Genomic DNA, 16,973 nt, shown 5'->3' with positions numbered 1-16,973 from the left:
CTGCTTGTCTCCCCTTGCTGCGTCATCTTGCTGCTCTCCGCAGGTGCAGCCCAGCTTGCCTTCACAAGGAGGCCCTGGGATGCAAACCATATCGTAGACCAGAGCCCAATCAGTTGAGCCACATCCACTTCCCTAATTTTTTAATTTTAAAGAAGCTTTAAATTACATAAATATTAGATCAAAATTATAGGGGAACACCCAAATACCCTCTCCCCCTCCCCCATTAACAACATCTTTCATTAGTATGGTACATTTGCTACAATTAATGAATACATATTGAAGCATTACTACTAACTAAGGAAAACAGTTTATAGTTTATACTTTGCACTGCACAATTTTATAGGTTTTGACAAAATGTGTAATAGCCTGTATCTGTCATTACAATGCCATGCATGACAATTCCAGTGTCCCCAAAGTACCCCATGTTATACCTCTTCTTCCCTCTCCCTCTTCTCAGAACCACTTGGGACCACTGCCTTTTTATCAATGATACAAGTTCTTCCATTGCTAGAATAATCGTAAGTCTACTCAAGTCCACAGTTGCATTCCTCCCTTATGTTTGTTCATTCTTCAATCTTAAGGATTTTGGGATGGTATGCCCACTCTGTTTCTGATTGCCAGAGGTTTAGAGCCCATGGGGCAGATGGATGGAACTGTCTTGCTTGCAGGTGTAGATACTGTTTTTTGGGATGGGCATTGTCCATCATCATCCTTTTGTTAGCTGTGCGGGTGAGTCCAATGAACTGGGGAATAGGTACTGCAATTCTGCTGAGAGTCAGGGCTCAACCAGCATATGTACACAAAAAAGATTTAAGTGTCTTGGACATATACTTAATGATTATGGTGCTAATTATTGGTTCAAATAAAAGGGGCAAAAGATTCATGTGTACGGAAATTATAAATGAGCCTAACTCTGTTACCTTGGGGAGCATATATTAAGTAAGGCCTACTGACAGGATGTCAAATTCCTGAGATTGTCTGCCCTGCCTATAGTGTCTAGATGTCTCTAGAGCCCTCAGGAGTCCCACTGTGCAAGGGACTGTTTACTGTGGCAGTCAATGAGACCCTGCTGAGACTTGTATAAGCACGGCCTCTGGAATGACCTCCAATTCGCACTGAAATCTCTTAGCAATAAATACTGATTTATATTTACTATTTCCCCCTTTTGGTCAAGGTCTTTTTCCAGATGCTTCATTGGTCGGCACTTAGTAATAATCCCTCAACGCCAGGGAGGCTCATCCATTGGAGTCATATCCCATGCTGCTGGGAGGAGGAAGAAGGTAGTGTGTTTGTATGCTGAGTTTAGCTTGGAGAGAGGCCACATGTGATTGACAAGGAGGCTCTTAGGCAATATATAATACTTGGCCAAGTTTCAATTTCTCAAAAAAGGTTCATAGTACAACCATCAGTATCATAGGCCTACCATAACATCCCACATCTTTTAAAAGATTTATCCAGTCTTTCTGAGATGGGGCCATTTTCCAAGGTATCTACTTGACCAAATTGCCAGATGTCCAAAGAAAACTCTTTAACTTAATAAATAAAATGTCTATTTGAAATCTATAATGAACATATGACTTAATAATGGAACATTAATATTATTTTCATTAAACTCAAAAACAAGACAAAGTTGCTTCCTAACATACACACTGGCACCATACTTTATCGGTTCTCCCTCTCAGGAAACCTCTACATAGTAGGAAATGAGCTTGGGAAATGGATGCTCAGATGAGATCATGTAGGACCTTGAATATCATGCTAAGGAACCAAATGTTTTTCCACTGAATATTTTTATTTAGAGAAATAAGATGATCTTACTAGTGCTTTGGGAATATAATTTTCTGATACATGATGAATTGGAGAGGCTTGAGAAGGTCTCAAGCAAACCTTCAGAAATGTAGGCCTGACAAAAGCAGTGGGAAAGATAATTTTACCAGTGGAATGGACAGCAACTGAAAAATGATCATAAGATGAGTCGTTGAATGTAGTTTTGAAGTTTCTAGTATTGATATCTGGAGATCTGGTTACCTTTAATCAAGGTATAAAATATACAAGGTGAGAAGGATACAGGGTGAGAAGGATAATAAATGAAGGGATGCTGACAGTGAGGTGTTGAAGCAACAGTTTGAGATAGTTGGGAATCATTAGAATACATATATATTTTTATACATTTATATTTGATATATTTTGCATTTTTGATATATATATAAATATTTTCATATTATAAAAACAATAAAGCTTAATGAGAGAAGACAAGAAAAAAGAAATTGATACAATAAAGTAAAAGAAAATTTGAGTGTCCTTGGGCAGTCCTGGAGAGGCCAAGAGGCCACAGAACTTAGAAAAGACAAGATCAAAGGAGCACTGACAAACATGTAGACAGAATCAGAATCCTAAGGATAAATCCAACCATTGAAAAATACCTTGGCTGAAGAATGACTGATGTGATTTTTAGAGAAAGTGATGACTAATATTGAAATAAATGTGATCACCTACTGCCTTCCATGGCCTCCCGATAACCTCCAAAGCTTTAGAAATCTGCTACATGGTCAACTTTGTGTTGGGAATACTTTGTAGGAATGAAGGATGAAAGATAGCATTTGGGTAAGTCACATGGTAGAAAAGGGGATTAGGATGGGGCAAATGCCTAGATGCAGCAGCAGTGTGGACTGATTCAGGAGAAATGGGAGTGGCTGTGGCTCAAGCAGTTGGGCGCCCACATCCCACATGGGAGGTCCTGGGTTTGGCTCCCAATGCCTCCTAAAGAGGAGCAGACACAGTAGCAGACAGATGGGGGAACCAACTCAGGGGTGGTGAGGATCAAATAAAGAAATAAAGAAATAAAATCTTTATTTTTTTAAAAAGTTTATTAGGCTTTTGATGCAGCATATTATTTATATTTTTATTTCATATTTCAATGACTTTGCTCTTTATGTCCTCTCTGCATGTATCTTTCAGCCCTTAAAATCCTTGTTATTCCGGAACAAACTCAAGTTCCACCTCCATGAAATATCCCCAAATCCCCTCAAATAGAATGACTGTTTCCTCCACCTGAGCACAATAGTCCATCAAACACTTATTTTGCTTTGTCTTGATTTGTTATTATTTACATGTCTGTTTCTCCACTGATAATTAGCTGGTAAGCAACTATGAGGTAGAAAATGTGCTTTTTTACAGCTTTGAATGCCTCACAACCTATATATATATATATTCATTTTTAAATGTGTAAATGAATGAAGACTACTTAGACCATTTTTTTTCCTATTCTATTTTTTCCTGGACAAAATAAGGTTATCCTCAAGTAAAATACAGTTTAATTATTGAGTCACAAAGATTCTTGGGATCTAGAGATTAAAATTTCCATATCATTATATACATATGACTGTCTTGACCATCAAACAACTAATATTTTTCTGTTTATTAAGTTTTTATTACAAAATATGCACAATTTTAAATATAAAATAATATATAAAATAATATAAAAAATAATGTAAAGAAAAAAGAATTACTCATACTCTCACAATTGAGAGAGAAACATTCTTCATATTTGGTGCATTTCCTTCCAGGTTTTATTTATTTATTTTGGGGAAAGATGAAAAGATGGGAAGTGGAGGGATGGAGAGAGAGACAGAGTTGGAGACGGAGATATGCATTTTTAAAAAATACTAAGATCATATGGTTTGGGCAGAAAAAAAAAGTGAAGTTTTCCCCAAGGATTTAGATATGCAGAAAATAGGACTGATATCTAAGAATTAAATTTTAAGTATATGATCAATGCATCAGATTATTAAAAGCCAATTTTACTGTAAAAATAATGGCCAAACAAGACATTACTGCAATTCTACAGAATTTAATAATTTACCTAGAAGAGAAAATGTCCATGAGAACAGGCCTGGCAAGTCCAGAAAGTACAGAGAAAGAATAATCACATTCTAACACACTGATTCTCAAAGTTCAATGTGCTACATAATCATAGACAAAGCTTGTTATAAATGCAGATACCCACTCCTGCCAATGACAGTTATGGTACCTATATTATTAAAAAGCTCCCCAGATAATTCCATTGAGCATCAAGGTCTGAAACCCATATCAGAGTACGGTTCAGAGGACAGGGTCACCCTAATGACATGATGGCATGAGCAGTATACCCAATGAATTTCAGTTAGTTCAGTCTACTGCCCAAGGCCATTCCTTTGTTGAGATATGGCTCCAATTTAACTTAATTTCATTAAACATTCCTTTATTTACTAAACTTTGATTCCATGCTCAACAAGCAAACTTATGACTATGACTTAGCTTCCCAGGAGATCTACTTATTATAGGAAGAAAATAAATGTCAGATGGGCTGTGTATACTGTGTATCCTGGTCCTTCCTCATGGTAAATTTTAAAACTGACTTTTTATTATAATTTGGTTTCTTATACATTTGCCTACAGGGAGAGAATGCAAATTTAAGTGATCTGGCTGTTGTGGATAATATTTCTAATGGTGCACTTATAAACTGACATTCTATATGTTTTGTAAATTTGAACTTGGTTGAGAATTTTAGAATATTACTTCAAAGCACCTAGTTTAATAACATAGCAAAATGGCCTCCCGAAGACCTGATGATGATGCTGGTTGTGTAATAATACTTTGTGGGGTTAGTGTGCTATCCAACAAGATGTCTTATGTGTTGGACTGTTGGCTTACATACGGTATAGTTTTTCCACAGCAAGAACCTAGCAGTCAGAAACCATGAGAAGTGGGAATGGTTCCTCTCACTACATCCATAATGAACCACTAGCAAAATTACAGACTTTCATTTCAGTGTTAGACTCTGCTGGCCTAAGATGTCTTTATTCTAATAAATGCCTCCACAAAGGGACATGAGATGCATTCCACTGACCTGCAAGCTGAGACTGCCACCTGATACTTTGGATTCCTCATGCCAATGGACCAACAGACAAAGAAGGGCTCCTGTAACAGCTTGAGTGACTGTTCCTGATTACTCTGGGGAAAAAAGTTGGCCCCCATAAAGAGGGGTCAAGGAGGAATCCATTTGGAACTTATAGGATTCTGTGGGGAACCTCTTAGTAGTTCCAGATCCAATGATAAAAGGCAATGAAGGGAAGCAGATGTGGCTCAACTGATAGAGCGTCTGCCTACCATATGGGAGGTCCAGGGTTCAATACCCAGGGCCTCCTGACCCGTGTGGTGAGCTGGCCCACACGCAGAGCTGCCACGTGCAAGGAGTGCTGTGCCACGCAGGGACGCCCCTGCGTGGGTGTGTCCCATGCACAAGGAGTGTGCCCTGCAAGGAGAGCCGCCCCATGTGAAAAAAGTGCAGCCCACCCAGGAGTGGCACCGCACACACAGAAAGCTGATGCAGTAAGATGACGCAACAAAAGAGACACAGTTTCCCAGTGCTGCCAAGGGTGCAAGCAGACACAAAACACACAGCAAGTGGACACAGAGAGCAGACAAAAGGGGGCAGGTGGGAAGGGGAGAGAAATTTTAAAAATAATAAATATAAAAAAGTCAATGAAAACCACCATTACCCAAAACTAGAAAGACTTCCAATGAGAAAAATCTTTTGGGAATGAGATTTGGGTCAACCCACAGGCAAAGAACTAAAAGCAATAGAGGTGAGTGGCTGAAGGCAAAAGAACATGGAATGTGTAGGAGAACTTTTAAAAGGAACTTTTAAATATTAAATTCTTCCAAATAACCAGGTGCAAAAGCAAGGTATACAGTAGCTCTCCAAACTTTTTTTCATTGTTTTGGTAAGTACATATTTGTATATATTCATCAATTATTATTGTCCCTTTCCCTTTCCAGCACTAATACAATGTGTACTCTATAACTCTTTTAGGTTAAAGTATATCAAAGGGAATTGTGACTAAACTATAGAAGAAAAGAATAAATCCTAGAGATGCATATATTGACATATAGGATTTTATGTCTCCACTTTTGGGGGGAGGATGAATACATCTTCAATTGTACAAGAGAAAGCTATATCACCTTAGGCAGAAACATGACTTTTTTATTGTCTTTATCCAGAAATTAGTAAAAAAACAAAAAAAAGGGGGTGTGTTGAGTTGGCAAAGAGGTGGATGCATTGTGTTGGATTGTCTGTTATCAAATCAGCACCACCACCACCCATTTTAATCTCTGCCAGCAGATAAGCCAAAAGGCATGTGCCAATGATATTTGAAAGGTAGAAGAGAAAGAAAGGTCATTATCCAATGAGGGTATGTGGCAGTTTGAAATTATTTATGAATTCTAAAAAAGAGACAATGATTATGTTTGTAAACCAGTCACCTTCTCTGGGCGTGATATCCTTTGATTATATTAAATTCAAAGGTTGTTTACTTGATTAAATTAAGATTAGTGCTTTGATTCAGCCAAGTAATAAGGTGTTGAGTTCCTGCCTCCTTGGTGGGCAGACATTCACAGAGAAGAACAACACAGAGGCAGAGAGACAGCTCATTAGACATGGCAAGGGCCCCAAGAAGAGAGATGAGCCTGATGTCTACAGCTGACCTTGTGAAGAGAACAGAGCAGCTCAGTCCAGAAAGAAAGAAAGAAAGAGGCCCCAGGGAGAGAGATGAGCCTTATGCCAGCCGACAGCTGAGATCAGAAGAAACTGGGACCACGGGGTCTTAAGGGGAAGAGGGAGGCTGAACCCTCGCAGATATTGGCAGCCATCTTGCATCAACACGTGGCAACAGACTTTGGGTGAGAAAGTACCTCTTATGGTACCTTGAGTTGGACTGTTTAGGGCCTTGTGACTGTTAAGCTTCTACCCTAAATAAATACCCTTTATAAAAGCCAAAAGAGTTCTGGTACTTTGCATCAGCACCCCTTTTGGCTGACTAATATAGGGTAGTTGCAACCTAATGCAGAGGCATACATGAGATTCAAAACAGCTTCTCAGTAATTTCTTGAGAACCACCTGCTTTCCCGCTGACAATAAGGGTACATAGTGAGAACTTCCCAAAGATTCCTGAGAATTCCAGTGGCTTCCCAGTGAACTCATGAGAACTCTTATTTTGGTTCTTTGAACTGAGATTATAAGTGGCAGCTTCCCAGATCTTCACTCTTCCAATACTTCCGATTCCTACATTAAGCTCTTCATACCTAGGATATATAGACTGCTTCTCTTTTCCTGACCTAACCCTGACTGGTAAACTTGCCTACTAGGCATCCACAATCTAATGCACCCCAAGCATTCCTGTTTCCCTTTCAGGAACTGCTCTTCCCCAATTTTTAATCATGAGATTTCGGTTGCATTAACCTTAACCTCAGCCCCAGAATGAGCCATGAGTGGCCTAAGCCAACCAACATAATTGCACCCTCCTTCCCACAATGACTGGTTCAGGAATGGAAGTTTAACCCAGAGCTGAATCATTAAGTGCAAGCCATTATCCCGACTACAGAGATATTTTTCAAGAGCAGGCAATGGCCAATTAAGAGTAAAGTCTTGCATTTTGTGTAATAGGTGAGTAAAGAGAAGCTGGCTTCTCCTCTGGACAATGTGTTACCGGGATATTGAACGAAAAAGTACTGCAGCCATTTTATTACCATCAGGGAAGCCAGTCTCAAGTTCAAACCAACAACTGAGAACGAGCAAATTGCAAAACCACTTAGAAATAGAAACTTAAACCCTGATCAAAAAGACCCTAAAATCCACCTTACCTTTGGATTTTCTGTTTATAGGCTGTCAGTCTATTTAAGTTGGGTTTTCTGTTATAAACAAAAGCATATTGACTTATAAGTGTTTTTATAAGACTACTTTACTTGTGGATTTCTTGGCTAAATGCATTAACATTTGTTTCTTTTCACTAAAAGTCCAGATTTTCAACAAAGCTGTATGTGTGAGACTGATTGTTTCATTCCACTTGTTTTTCTCTTGGCTAGTATAAGTCACCAGATTCTCAGTGTACTGTAAGACTGATTTTAAGAACCTGTTTAAAAACAAAAAAGAAATTCACTTATTTAACAATTCCATTATAAAATGCAACGATTTAGATGTTTTCTCTTCATTCTTAAAATTACCCCTAAAATAAACTCTACTTAATTTTTGTCTGAGAATTCAAGAAGAGGAAATGGATACAAAACAAATGAGAATAAAAATCAAATGAAAGAGAAAATGCTGACATGTAAATGCCATTAGAGAGAGTTTAATGGACTACAAAAAGTTTACAAAACTCAAATGCCTTTTTATATATACTCTTTTAAAATCCAGATTCAAATCGAGATAATTTTTTTTTAATTGATATAACTGTAATTTCAGAAAGCCTCTTAGAGGTCATCTAGATTAAACTAACATGCAGTAAAAGTACAATATATTTAATTAATGACTGAAAAAGTCTTCCACCAAACTTTGGAGTCATTTTGAATAGTGTATTTTCTATTTCCATCATTATACATGTAGCTTCTATCCTTAGAGATAAAGTTTACTATTTCACAGGAGACATATTCCACTTTGAGACAACTATTATTTTTTAAAGTTTTTCATTAAGGATGTTCATCAAAATGTTAGAATATCTGTGATAGATGGGAATAAATGTCATTTTTATTTTTTCTAAGGTCTCTTCACACTTTCTCATGTGGTCTATCATGAATGTATACTATAACTTTCCTGCTTTTATTTGGAAACTTTTCAAACCTAGAGAGAAGCTGAAAGAAAATATGATAAAAATCCATCTGGAGGAGCAGTTCTCATCTGGGAGACAATTTGGTCACACAGGGAACATTATGCAATGTGTAAGATATTTCTGATTGTCACAACTGGGGGTACCACTGGTATGTAATAGGTAGAGGTCTGAGATGCTGCAGAAAATCTTAAAATGCACAAGTCAGCCCAATAAAGTATTATTGTCCAAAGTGTCAACAGTGCTGATGTTGAAAGACCCTCATCTAGAGTCACCAATAATAAGCATTGTGCACATTTGCTTTCCATCGCTCTCATCTTGATCTGCACTTCTTTTAACCAAACTCCACAGTTCTATTTTCATTCATCATCTTAAACATGCATTGAGATGCCTGCCACAGGCAAAGCATTAGTTTGAAATCAAGTGAAACCTCTAGAGCTTTATGGGCAGCTATGGCAATAATGGTGAATGCCCTTTGGAAACTGATTTAGCAGCCAGCTTGTGGCAGCTAGAAATTAGTTTATGAAACTCCAAAAGAGAAAGATTCTTTTTCACACTAACCTATTCCTATGGGTGTGATACCCTTTGATTGCATTAAATTTGGTTGAGGGCCCTTTGATTAGATTACTTGATAAGATTGCTTTTGGGCTTTTGACTGGACTGTGTCAATGGGGCGTAATACTAGTGGGGTGTACACCTGCTTGCTGAGTCTGATAAAAACTAAGAGAGACACACACACACAGACACAGAGAAAAAGGAAGCCATCATATTTGATCCTGCCATGTGAGAGAGGGCTAGAGGATCACTTAAGCATGAAGCTGAAGCAGCTCAAGAAGAGACAAGTCCTAAGCTTGATAGCTAACAGCTGAGCTCCAGGAGCTGGGCTCCAAGAGACTGAGAGATGGTAGATTCTGGAAGGGAAGACAGAGACCTTGGCAGACAGAGATTGGCAGCCATCTTCACCACATGGCAGCTAATTTTGGTGAGAAAGCATCTCTGCTAGTGCCTCAGTATGGATTTTCCAAGACCTTGGAACTGTAAGCTTTTACCCCAAATAAATCCCCTTTATAAAAGCCAACCTAATTCTGGTTGCGTCGGCAACCCTTTGGCAAACTAAAACACAGCTGTAACCCAAACACAAATTATAATTCATGCAGCCTGTTTTCCTATGGATATCTTCAGTTTTGGAAGCTTTGCTTAAGAAGTGGGGTTACGCAAGAATTATACTACACGGAGACAAGTACCTCTAGATGTGGATGGGTAGATGGTTCTAAAAAGTAGACTTTGACAAATTGGAAAAACATGTGTCATAGAAGTCATATTTGGCTTTAAACCATTTAGATGTGGAAGTCTATCTTCTAGACTTAGTCCTCAGGAGCTTTCCTACTGACTTTGAATATTAAGGTAGCAACAGAGCTGCCTGAGACAACTTAAGTATAAGTACATCCAGGTATCATCGAATGGACCAGATGCCATCCTCAAGTTCCTTCTAGCAATATTATTCTCTACAAAACCTGAATCTAATTTGTGCCTGTATGTTACATTATTATAACACAAAGAGTGAAGGATTTTGAAAAGATTAACATTTAAACCATATTTAATTTTCTGAAATATGCCTTTTTGGTGTAGGTCTTAAGTTTACAAACTTCCTAGAACTGAAATGCATGAAAAAGAACATTTAAGAACCAATCTGAATTTGTGAGGGTTAAAAAAATCAACAAAGCAAATAACCAATAGAAGTTTAAACTGTTTAAAATTACCAAAACACAGGTTCATTTCTTACGATATACTTACTTTAAATACTGCTGATACTCATAAGTACTTTTTCCATGAACAACATGTATGTTGACTAATTCCAGTGCAACGAGCAATAAAATTAGGTGAAGTACAGGAGACAGAAGCTTAATACTGATAGACAAAATGAATAAAAAGTCGATAAACATCAAGTATTTTCTACTACATAAGGAAAAAATGTTTTACCTAGCTAACATATTTTTCAAGATTCTTTAAATCCAAACTTTTCTAAAGAATGGTCTACATCTATAGCAATTTTTCTTTTTTTCTTTATTTCTATCTACACCCTCGTTGTTTGCATTTACTGTGTCTGTTGTGTGTTCATTGTCTTTTTTTTTTTTTTTTTGGATCTCCCACATGGGAGAGAGGCACCTAATCACTTGAGCCACCTCTGCTCCCTGCTTTGTTGTGTCTCTCATTATGTTCTCCTCTGTGTATCTCTTGTTGCATCAGCTCACTGCACCAGCCTGTCGCGTCAGCTTGCTGTCTTGCTCGTCTTCTTTAGGAGGCAGCGGGAACTGAACCTGGACCTCTCATGTGGTAGGCAGGAGCTCATACACTTGAGCCACATCCGCTTTCCAGTAATTTTTCATTTATTTAAGCCCATAAAATATGCCTTATACCCCCACCAGTATGGCTGCTATATTCAGTTGTGCAGGTTGGGATAAGCAGGCTCATGGGAGCTGATAAACAACTCTTGCTCCACTTGTCAAATTATGTACCAGGTGAAGGGGGCTTTTTTCTAATTCTTCACTCATAGGCAAAGGTTTTCTAATTCATTTAGCTGAGGGGAGCACCTTCTCCTAACTCATACGCAGGAGCCATCTATGCTAGTAGCTCTGACTTCTAGCAACTAAAACTGTACTCTTAAAGAGCACAATGGCATCTTAAACTCTTCATCCAATAGCGTTTACTTAGTCCTCATTCTCTGCCATCTGTGAGCATCTGATTCCATTAATTACATGTGTTGTACTTGAAATTTTACACTTTCTTTAGCAGTTCAATATTTTGGTTCATTTTCTACCTATCTAATCAGTCTTTCTCTGTCCATTTTCATGCCTCTTCTTTCTTCTCAAGCCCACTAGTTGGCTGTTTCAAGAAGGATGCAAATACCTGGCATTATCTTACACACTGCTGGTAAGAGTTTAAATTGAGTATAACATTTCTGGAATACCTATTAAAAGCTTTAGAAACATATATAACCACTGAATCTAAAAATTTTTCCCAAAAATGGGAACTAATAAGGATATAGCACATTCTAAAATATACTATAACATAAGCCAAGAAGCCATAATAGTGACATACCGAAGTTAATCTGCTGATATATCTTAAATCCAAATACTCATTTGGGTAGGTAGAACCTATATTCCCATATACCAACATGACAAACACTATTTTAAAATAATATCTGCCATAACTTTCTCTGAAAATATGGGTTTCTTCAAAGGTAAGAATTAAAACTTCATCTAAAAGTAACTTCCTGACCAACACTGCTTATTCCAAAACAGAAACATAAGATATGCACCTGGTTAACATGCGTAGATAGTTCTGCCTTTGCCGAGATCGAAGAGTCTTTTCTACCCACTGCTTGTATCTCATCTCTGAGGAGGTAATAACTTGATCAGACACTTGGTGGCACTGTGCACTGATTTTTCGGAGTAAAACAAGAACTTCAAGTACAATTCTGGGACAGTATAAAGTTGGGATGGGTATGCTGCAAAGCTCACTGAGCAACTGGGACCACCTGCAAATTAGAAAGTAACTTTAAATATAATATATTCTAACTACTCCTTAGCTATTTATTCTTTGCCCAGATTATACTAGACTATAAACTTCTGGGGAGTAATGGCCAATTTATGCATTGTTTTTAGATCTGCTAGTACAAGTGTTGCACACAGGAATTAAATGCATGTTTAATTGCACTGAACAGAATATGTATTTATAAATTTCATTAGACTAAAATAGATCCTGCCATAACCCACTGAATGGACTGGGAGAGGGTGTAAACTACAGCATAAACCATAATCCACGCTGTTGGCAGTGCTCCAAAATGTACTCATCAAATGCAATGACTGTAGCACACTAACGAAAGGAGTTGTTGATGTGGGAGGAGCGGGGGGTGTGGGCAGTGGGCTATATAGGAACCCCTTATATTTTTTAATGTAACATTTTGTGTGAGCTATGTATCTTTAAAAAAAAGATAGTAATGAAAAAACACACACACAAGCAGATATTGTCAAGGCTTATCTAATTGTCCATACTTCGTAAAAAATCCTTTGGGGGCAATAAAAGAGGAATTCTAATGCTACTGAGAAGTTTATAAAACTTGAAACATAGAAATTAGCTAAGTTTGCTATACTAATTTGCTTAATCAATGTGTTAACAATTCTCAGGATATTCTGAAACTTACTTTTCAGTGGTAAGATCATCCAAGTTATTAAAAATACAGTGATTCTCAGGTACATGATAATTTAGTTCAGACATAATTTTTATAATCAAAGAGTTGCAGGGATCTGTTTCAGAATTATCTTTTAATCTGAAAGATATAAAATATATTTAAAGAGAAATAATAAGAGTTAAAGTGTTATGCAAAATAATGTTTATTTTAATGGTTAACTGAGCAAAGCATAAAAGCTGCAACTTACTTTTCCCAAATATATAATGTAAAGACCACCATCCAGAGACAGTGGTAAAAACAAATGACACAATATGCTAAAAGCGATGAACTTTGTTGATAAAAGGTGATCTATGAATCATCCAAGTATTATTCCTAATCAAATCTAAATAAATCTTCATGCTCAATTCTATAATCCCAAACTGATATCTCTATCCCCACTTTTCTCCCAAGCTTCACACTCATATTTATGATCATCTACTAAATATTTTTATATGAGCATCATTATCTTTTCCCATAAAACCTACCTGAGCAGAAAGATCAGAATCAGTATTCATGTTCCCATCTCTCTCAGGGCTCACACCCAACTGCCAAACCTATCAATTCCACCTCAGCATTTTGTCTTCTAAAAATCTTGTTAAAGAAGAAATAGTTTTAAAGCTGACTGTGGTGATTTGGAGCTGTATGTGTGCCAGAAAAACGTGTGCTTAAACTTAGTCCATTCCTGTGGGTGTGAGCCCACTGTAAAGAGGACCTTTGGATGAGGTCACTGCAGTGAAGGTGTGGCCCACCTCGATCAGGAAGGCTCTTAATCTTATCCCCCGAGAACTTTATAAGCAGAATGAAATTCCAACAGAGAGAAAGCCATGGAAGCAAGGGTGGAAGGTCAGTGGACTCGAGAAGAGAAAGGGGAGGCCAGGAGAGGCCACTATGCACAGTGCCATGTGACAGAGGAGCCCAGGACCAAGGATGGCCGCAGCAGGCCCCAGAACGGCAGTCTTTGTGAAGGAAGCATCAGCATGATAACGCCTTGATTTTGACTTTTTCTTAGCCTCAAAAGCGTGAGCTAATAAATTCCCATTGGTTAAGCCAATCCATGCACGCTATTTGCTTGAGCAGCCATGGAAATTAAACTACTGAATTTAACTGACAACTAGGTCTACATGAGCCTCAGGTTGAAGTTTACCTCATTGCTTCCTGAATTTGTTCTTCTGGCAAAGGAAGCAGGGGCCAAATACTGATACTTTTCTCACAGTTCAGCACCTAAAAAGAGAACATTCATTTTTAAAGATTTACAGTAACTTCCTAGAAAATATGTTTTTAAATTGTTACAGATGTTACAACTTCTTAGTAAATATATATTTTTTAAATTGTAAGAGATCTTTATTTTTAACATTTTAAAGCTCAGTGTTAGATTATAGTTATTCAATATATTTAAAGAAGCTAAGAGATTAGTAGGTAGTTAATGTCCGTGCTGATTTAAAAACACGCCCATGAACTCTTTTGATACCATTCCTATTGGAAAGGGGGATTTTTGTCTCCTCTTCCTGAATCAGGACCAGTTTTAGAGACTTGGCTGTGACTTACAGAATGCATGGTTTTCAAAGCTAGGTCAGAAGCGGCATATACCTGCTTTCTAGTTCTCTTGGGTTGCCTGCTCTGGATGAAGCCAGATGCCACGTAAGGAATCTGATTCCTGAGACTGCCCTGCTAGAGAGGTCATTGTAAGCACCTTGAGGCAACAGCCCCCGCTGAATTCCCAGCATCAACTTCCAGTCAAGCAGGAGAGCCACCCTGGACTGGACATAAAGCCTGGTGGCGCCCTGAGATGACTGCAGCCCAGTAACCATCTCACTGAAGCCACGTAGGAGACCCCCAAGCGAGAACTGCTCAGTGGAGTGCTTCCTAAATTCCTGACCCATGAAATAAGAAGCAAAATGAAATTGTCTTTATATATACCATTAAATCTGGGGGTAATCTGTTATGCAGCAATAATAACTAGAACACTGACATTAAAAACAGAGTGGGGAGCAGAGCACTCAAGTTGTTGAGTACCTGCTTTCCATGTACGAGGTCCTGGATTCGACCCCAGTACTTCCTAAAAACAAAACAAACAAACAAACAAAGGAAAAACCCAACTCTCATTGGGGAGCAGATGTAGCTCAGTGGTTGAGCGCCTGCTTCCCATGTACAAGGTCCTAGGTTCAATCCCTGGTACCTCCCTAAAAAAGAAAAGAACAGATGGTCCCTGTCCCAATCAAGATGGTAGATGAGAAGTTTCAGGGCTCCATTACCTCCATAGAAACTGAACAACTAGTAAGAACTGACAGAATCTTCTTTCTCTGGGCTCTAGAAAACAGTTAAAGGAGTGCAGGAATAGGTGAGTGCCAAATCAAGAAACAGGCCACTTAAAAGCAGTAGGATGTCATGGCGCCCTGGCTGACACCACCCCCCACAGGCTAGTGCAGAGAGCCCAGGCTCTTAGGGGATCCCTGATCCTGGTTACAAAGGGAGCAAAGTAACCCTTGTGCACACACTGGGAGAATGTCTGTCTGTCCAATGGAAACCTCAGAAACTCACTGGCCCAGACATTGCCCTGCATGTAGAAGGTAGGTCACGGAACTCTCCTACATGGAACCCTTGCAGGCAAGGGATAACTTGTTCTAGGATATACAATGCAGAGCTGGCACCATGAGGGACTGTTTCCTATGGAAGAAGGGATGTTCAGAGCCATGTAAGTGGGGGGATTCCTAGGGCAAATACCCAGGACAAGATGCCTGCTAGAAGAGGACCAGGGAGGTCCTTCACTTTGACCTGCAGCTATCCTCTAAACTCACTGTGTGGACAAGCTTTGAAGGAGATCATTTTCACAGGTCAACCTAAGACTAGGATAGGTGTTTTCTTTTTTTCATTCTTTTAATTTTTTTTTAAATAGCTCTGGGTATCCAAACAAACTTCTACCATAAAACTAGATGGATATATGCTTAAGGAACAAATGCCACACAGTCTAAATTCCAGTGATAATGCATTAATATCAAAATGTATAGGTTTTAAAAAAAGATTAAAAAACATTCAAAGAAAGAGGAAGCAATGGCCCAGGCAAAGGAGAAGATTAGAGCATTTGAAACCATCCATGAGGAATAACAGACCTGGGACATTACAGACAAATACTTAAAAAAAAAAAAAAGTCCTAAATATGTTCAAAGAACAAAAGGAAACCATGGACAAAGAAAAAGAAAAAACCAAAGGAAATCAGGAAAACACGATAAACACAAAGAGAATATCAATAGAGAAATGGAAATTATGAAAAGGAACCAAACAGAGCTAAAGAGCACAGTAACTGGAATTAAAAATACTCTAGAGGGGTACAACAGCAGGTTGGAGCTGGCAGAAGAAAGAATCGGTGCACTTAAAGATAAAACAACTGAAATCATCCAGTGTGAGGGGTAGAAAGAAGAATAAAAGGAGAAAAGTGAATGGAGCCCGAGGAACCTGTGGGACACCATCCAAATGTACTGATACATACATTGTGGGAGTACCAGAAGAAGAAAGAGAAGGGGCAGAGAGAATAATCGAAAAAATAATGGCTGAAAACTTTCCTAACTTAATGGAAGCTATACCCAAGATCCTCAGTGAACACCAAGCACGATCAACCCAAATAAACCCACCCTGTACTACTGGAATGCCAAAGATAAAGAGACACTTCTGAAAAAGTGACTTCTCATGTACAAGGGTGCCTCGATAAGATTGTCAGTTTCTTATCAGAAACCATGGAGAGGGGAATGGATGCAGCTCAAGTGGTTGAATACTTGCTTCCCATGTACTAGGTCCTGGGTTCAATCCCTGACACCCCCTTTAGAAAAAAGAACCATGGAGGGAACCATGGCGGGAAGACGTATTTAAAGTACTGATAGCAAAAAGTTGCTAACCAAGAATTCTACCTCTGTCAAAACTATCTTTAAAAAACAAGGGAGGGATGAGACAGATAATTAAGATATTAAATTCCAGAGGAAAATCTTATTTATGAATTTGAAAGTCAGCCACTTATCAGAATTTATATATTCTTGGGGATCACCCCTCTTTTGCTCCCGCACCCTTTTCATAGTCTATCACATGTAAAATAAATTATTTTTCAACCTGGAACT

General features: G+C 38.4%; 1 protein-coding gene across 2 annotated transcripts in view; it reads right to left on the bottom strand.

Annotated features, from left to right (window-relative positions):
• Positions 1–3,834: 3,834 nt before the first annotated feature.
• The window catches only part of ERMARD (ER membrane associated RNA degradation), a 52,973-nt gene continuing 39,834 nt past the window's right edge, over positions 3,835–16,973 (bottom strand). For both annotated transcript variants that reach the window (XM_058289723.2, XM_058289722.2), the window contains 5 exons: positions 14,015–14,091; positions 12,844–12,969; positions 11,959–12,177; positions 10,434–10,547; positions 3,835–7,949 (listed from right to left, as the gene is read on the bottom strand). In XM_058289723.2, coding sequence (XP_058145706.1) covers positions 7,766–7,949; positions 10,434–10,547; positions 11,959–12,177; positions 12,844–12,969; positions 14,015–14,091 — 720 coding nt within the window. In that variant the 3' untranslated portion in view covers positions 3,835–7,765. The remainder of the gene's footprint in view (positions 7,950–10,433; positions 10,548–11,958; positions 12,178–12,843; positions 12,970–14,014; positions 14,092–16,973) is intronic.

Source organism: Dasypus novemcinctus, chromosome 28, assembly GCF_030445035.2.
Source record: "Dasypus novemcinctus isolate mDasNov1 chromosome 28, mDasNov1.1.hap2, whole genome shotgun sequence".
In the NCBI taxonomy this organism is placed as follows: domain Eukaryota; kingdom Metazoa; phylum Chordata; class Mammalia; order Cingulata; family Dasypodidae; genus Dasypus; species Dasypus novemcinctus.
Note: the sequence above shows the minus strand (reverse complement) of the source record. Positions and strands in the feature narration are given on the sequence as shown.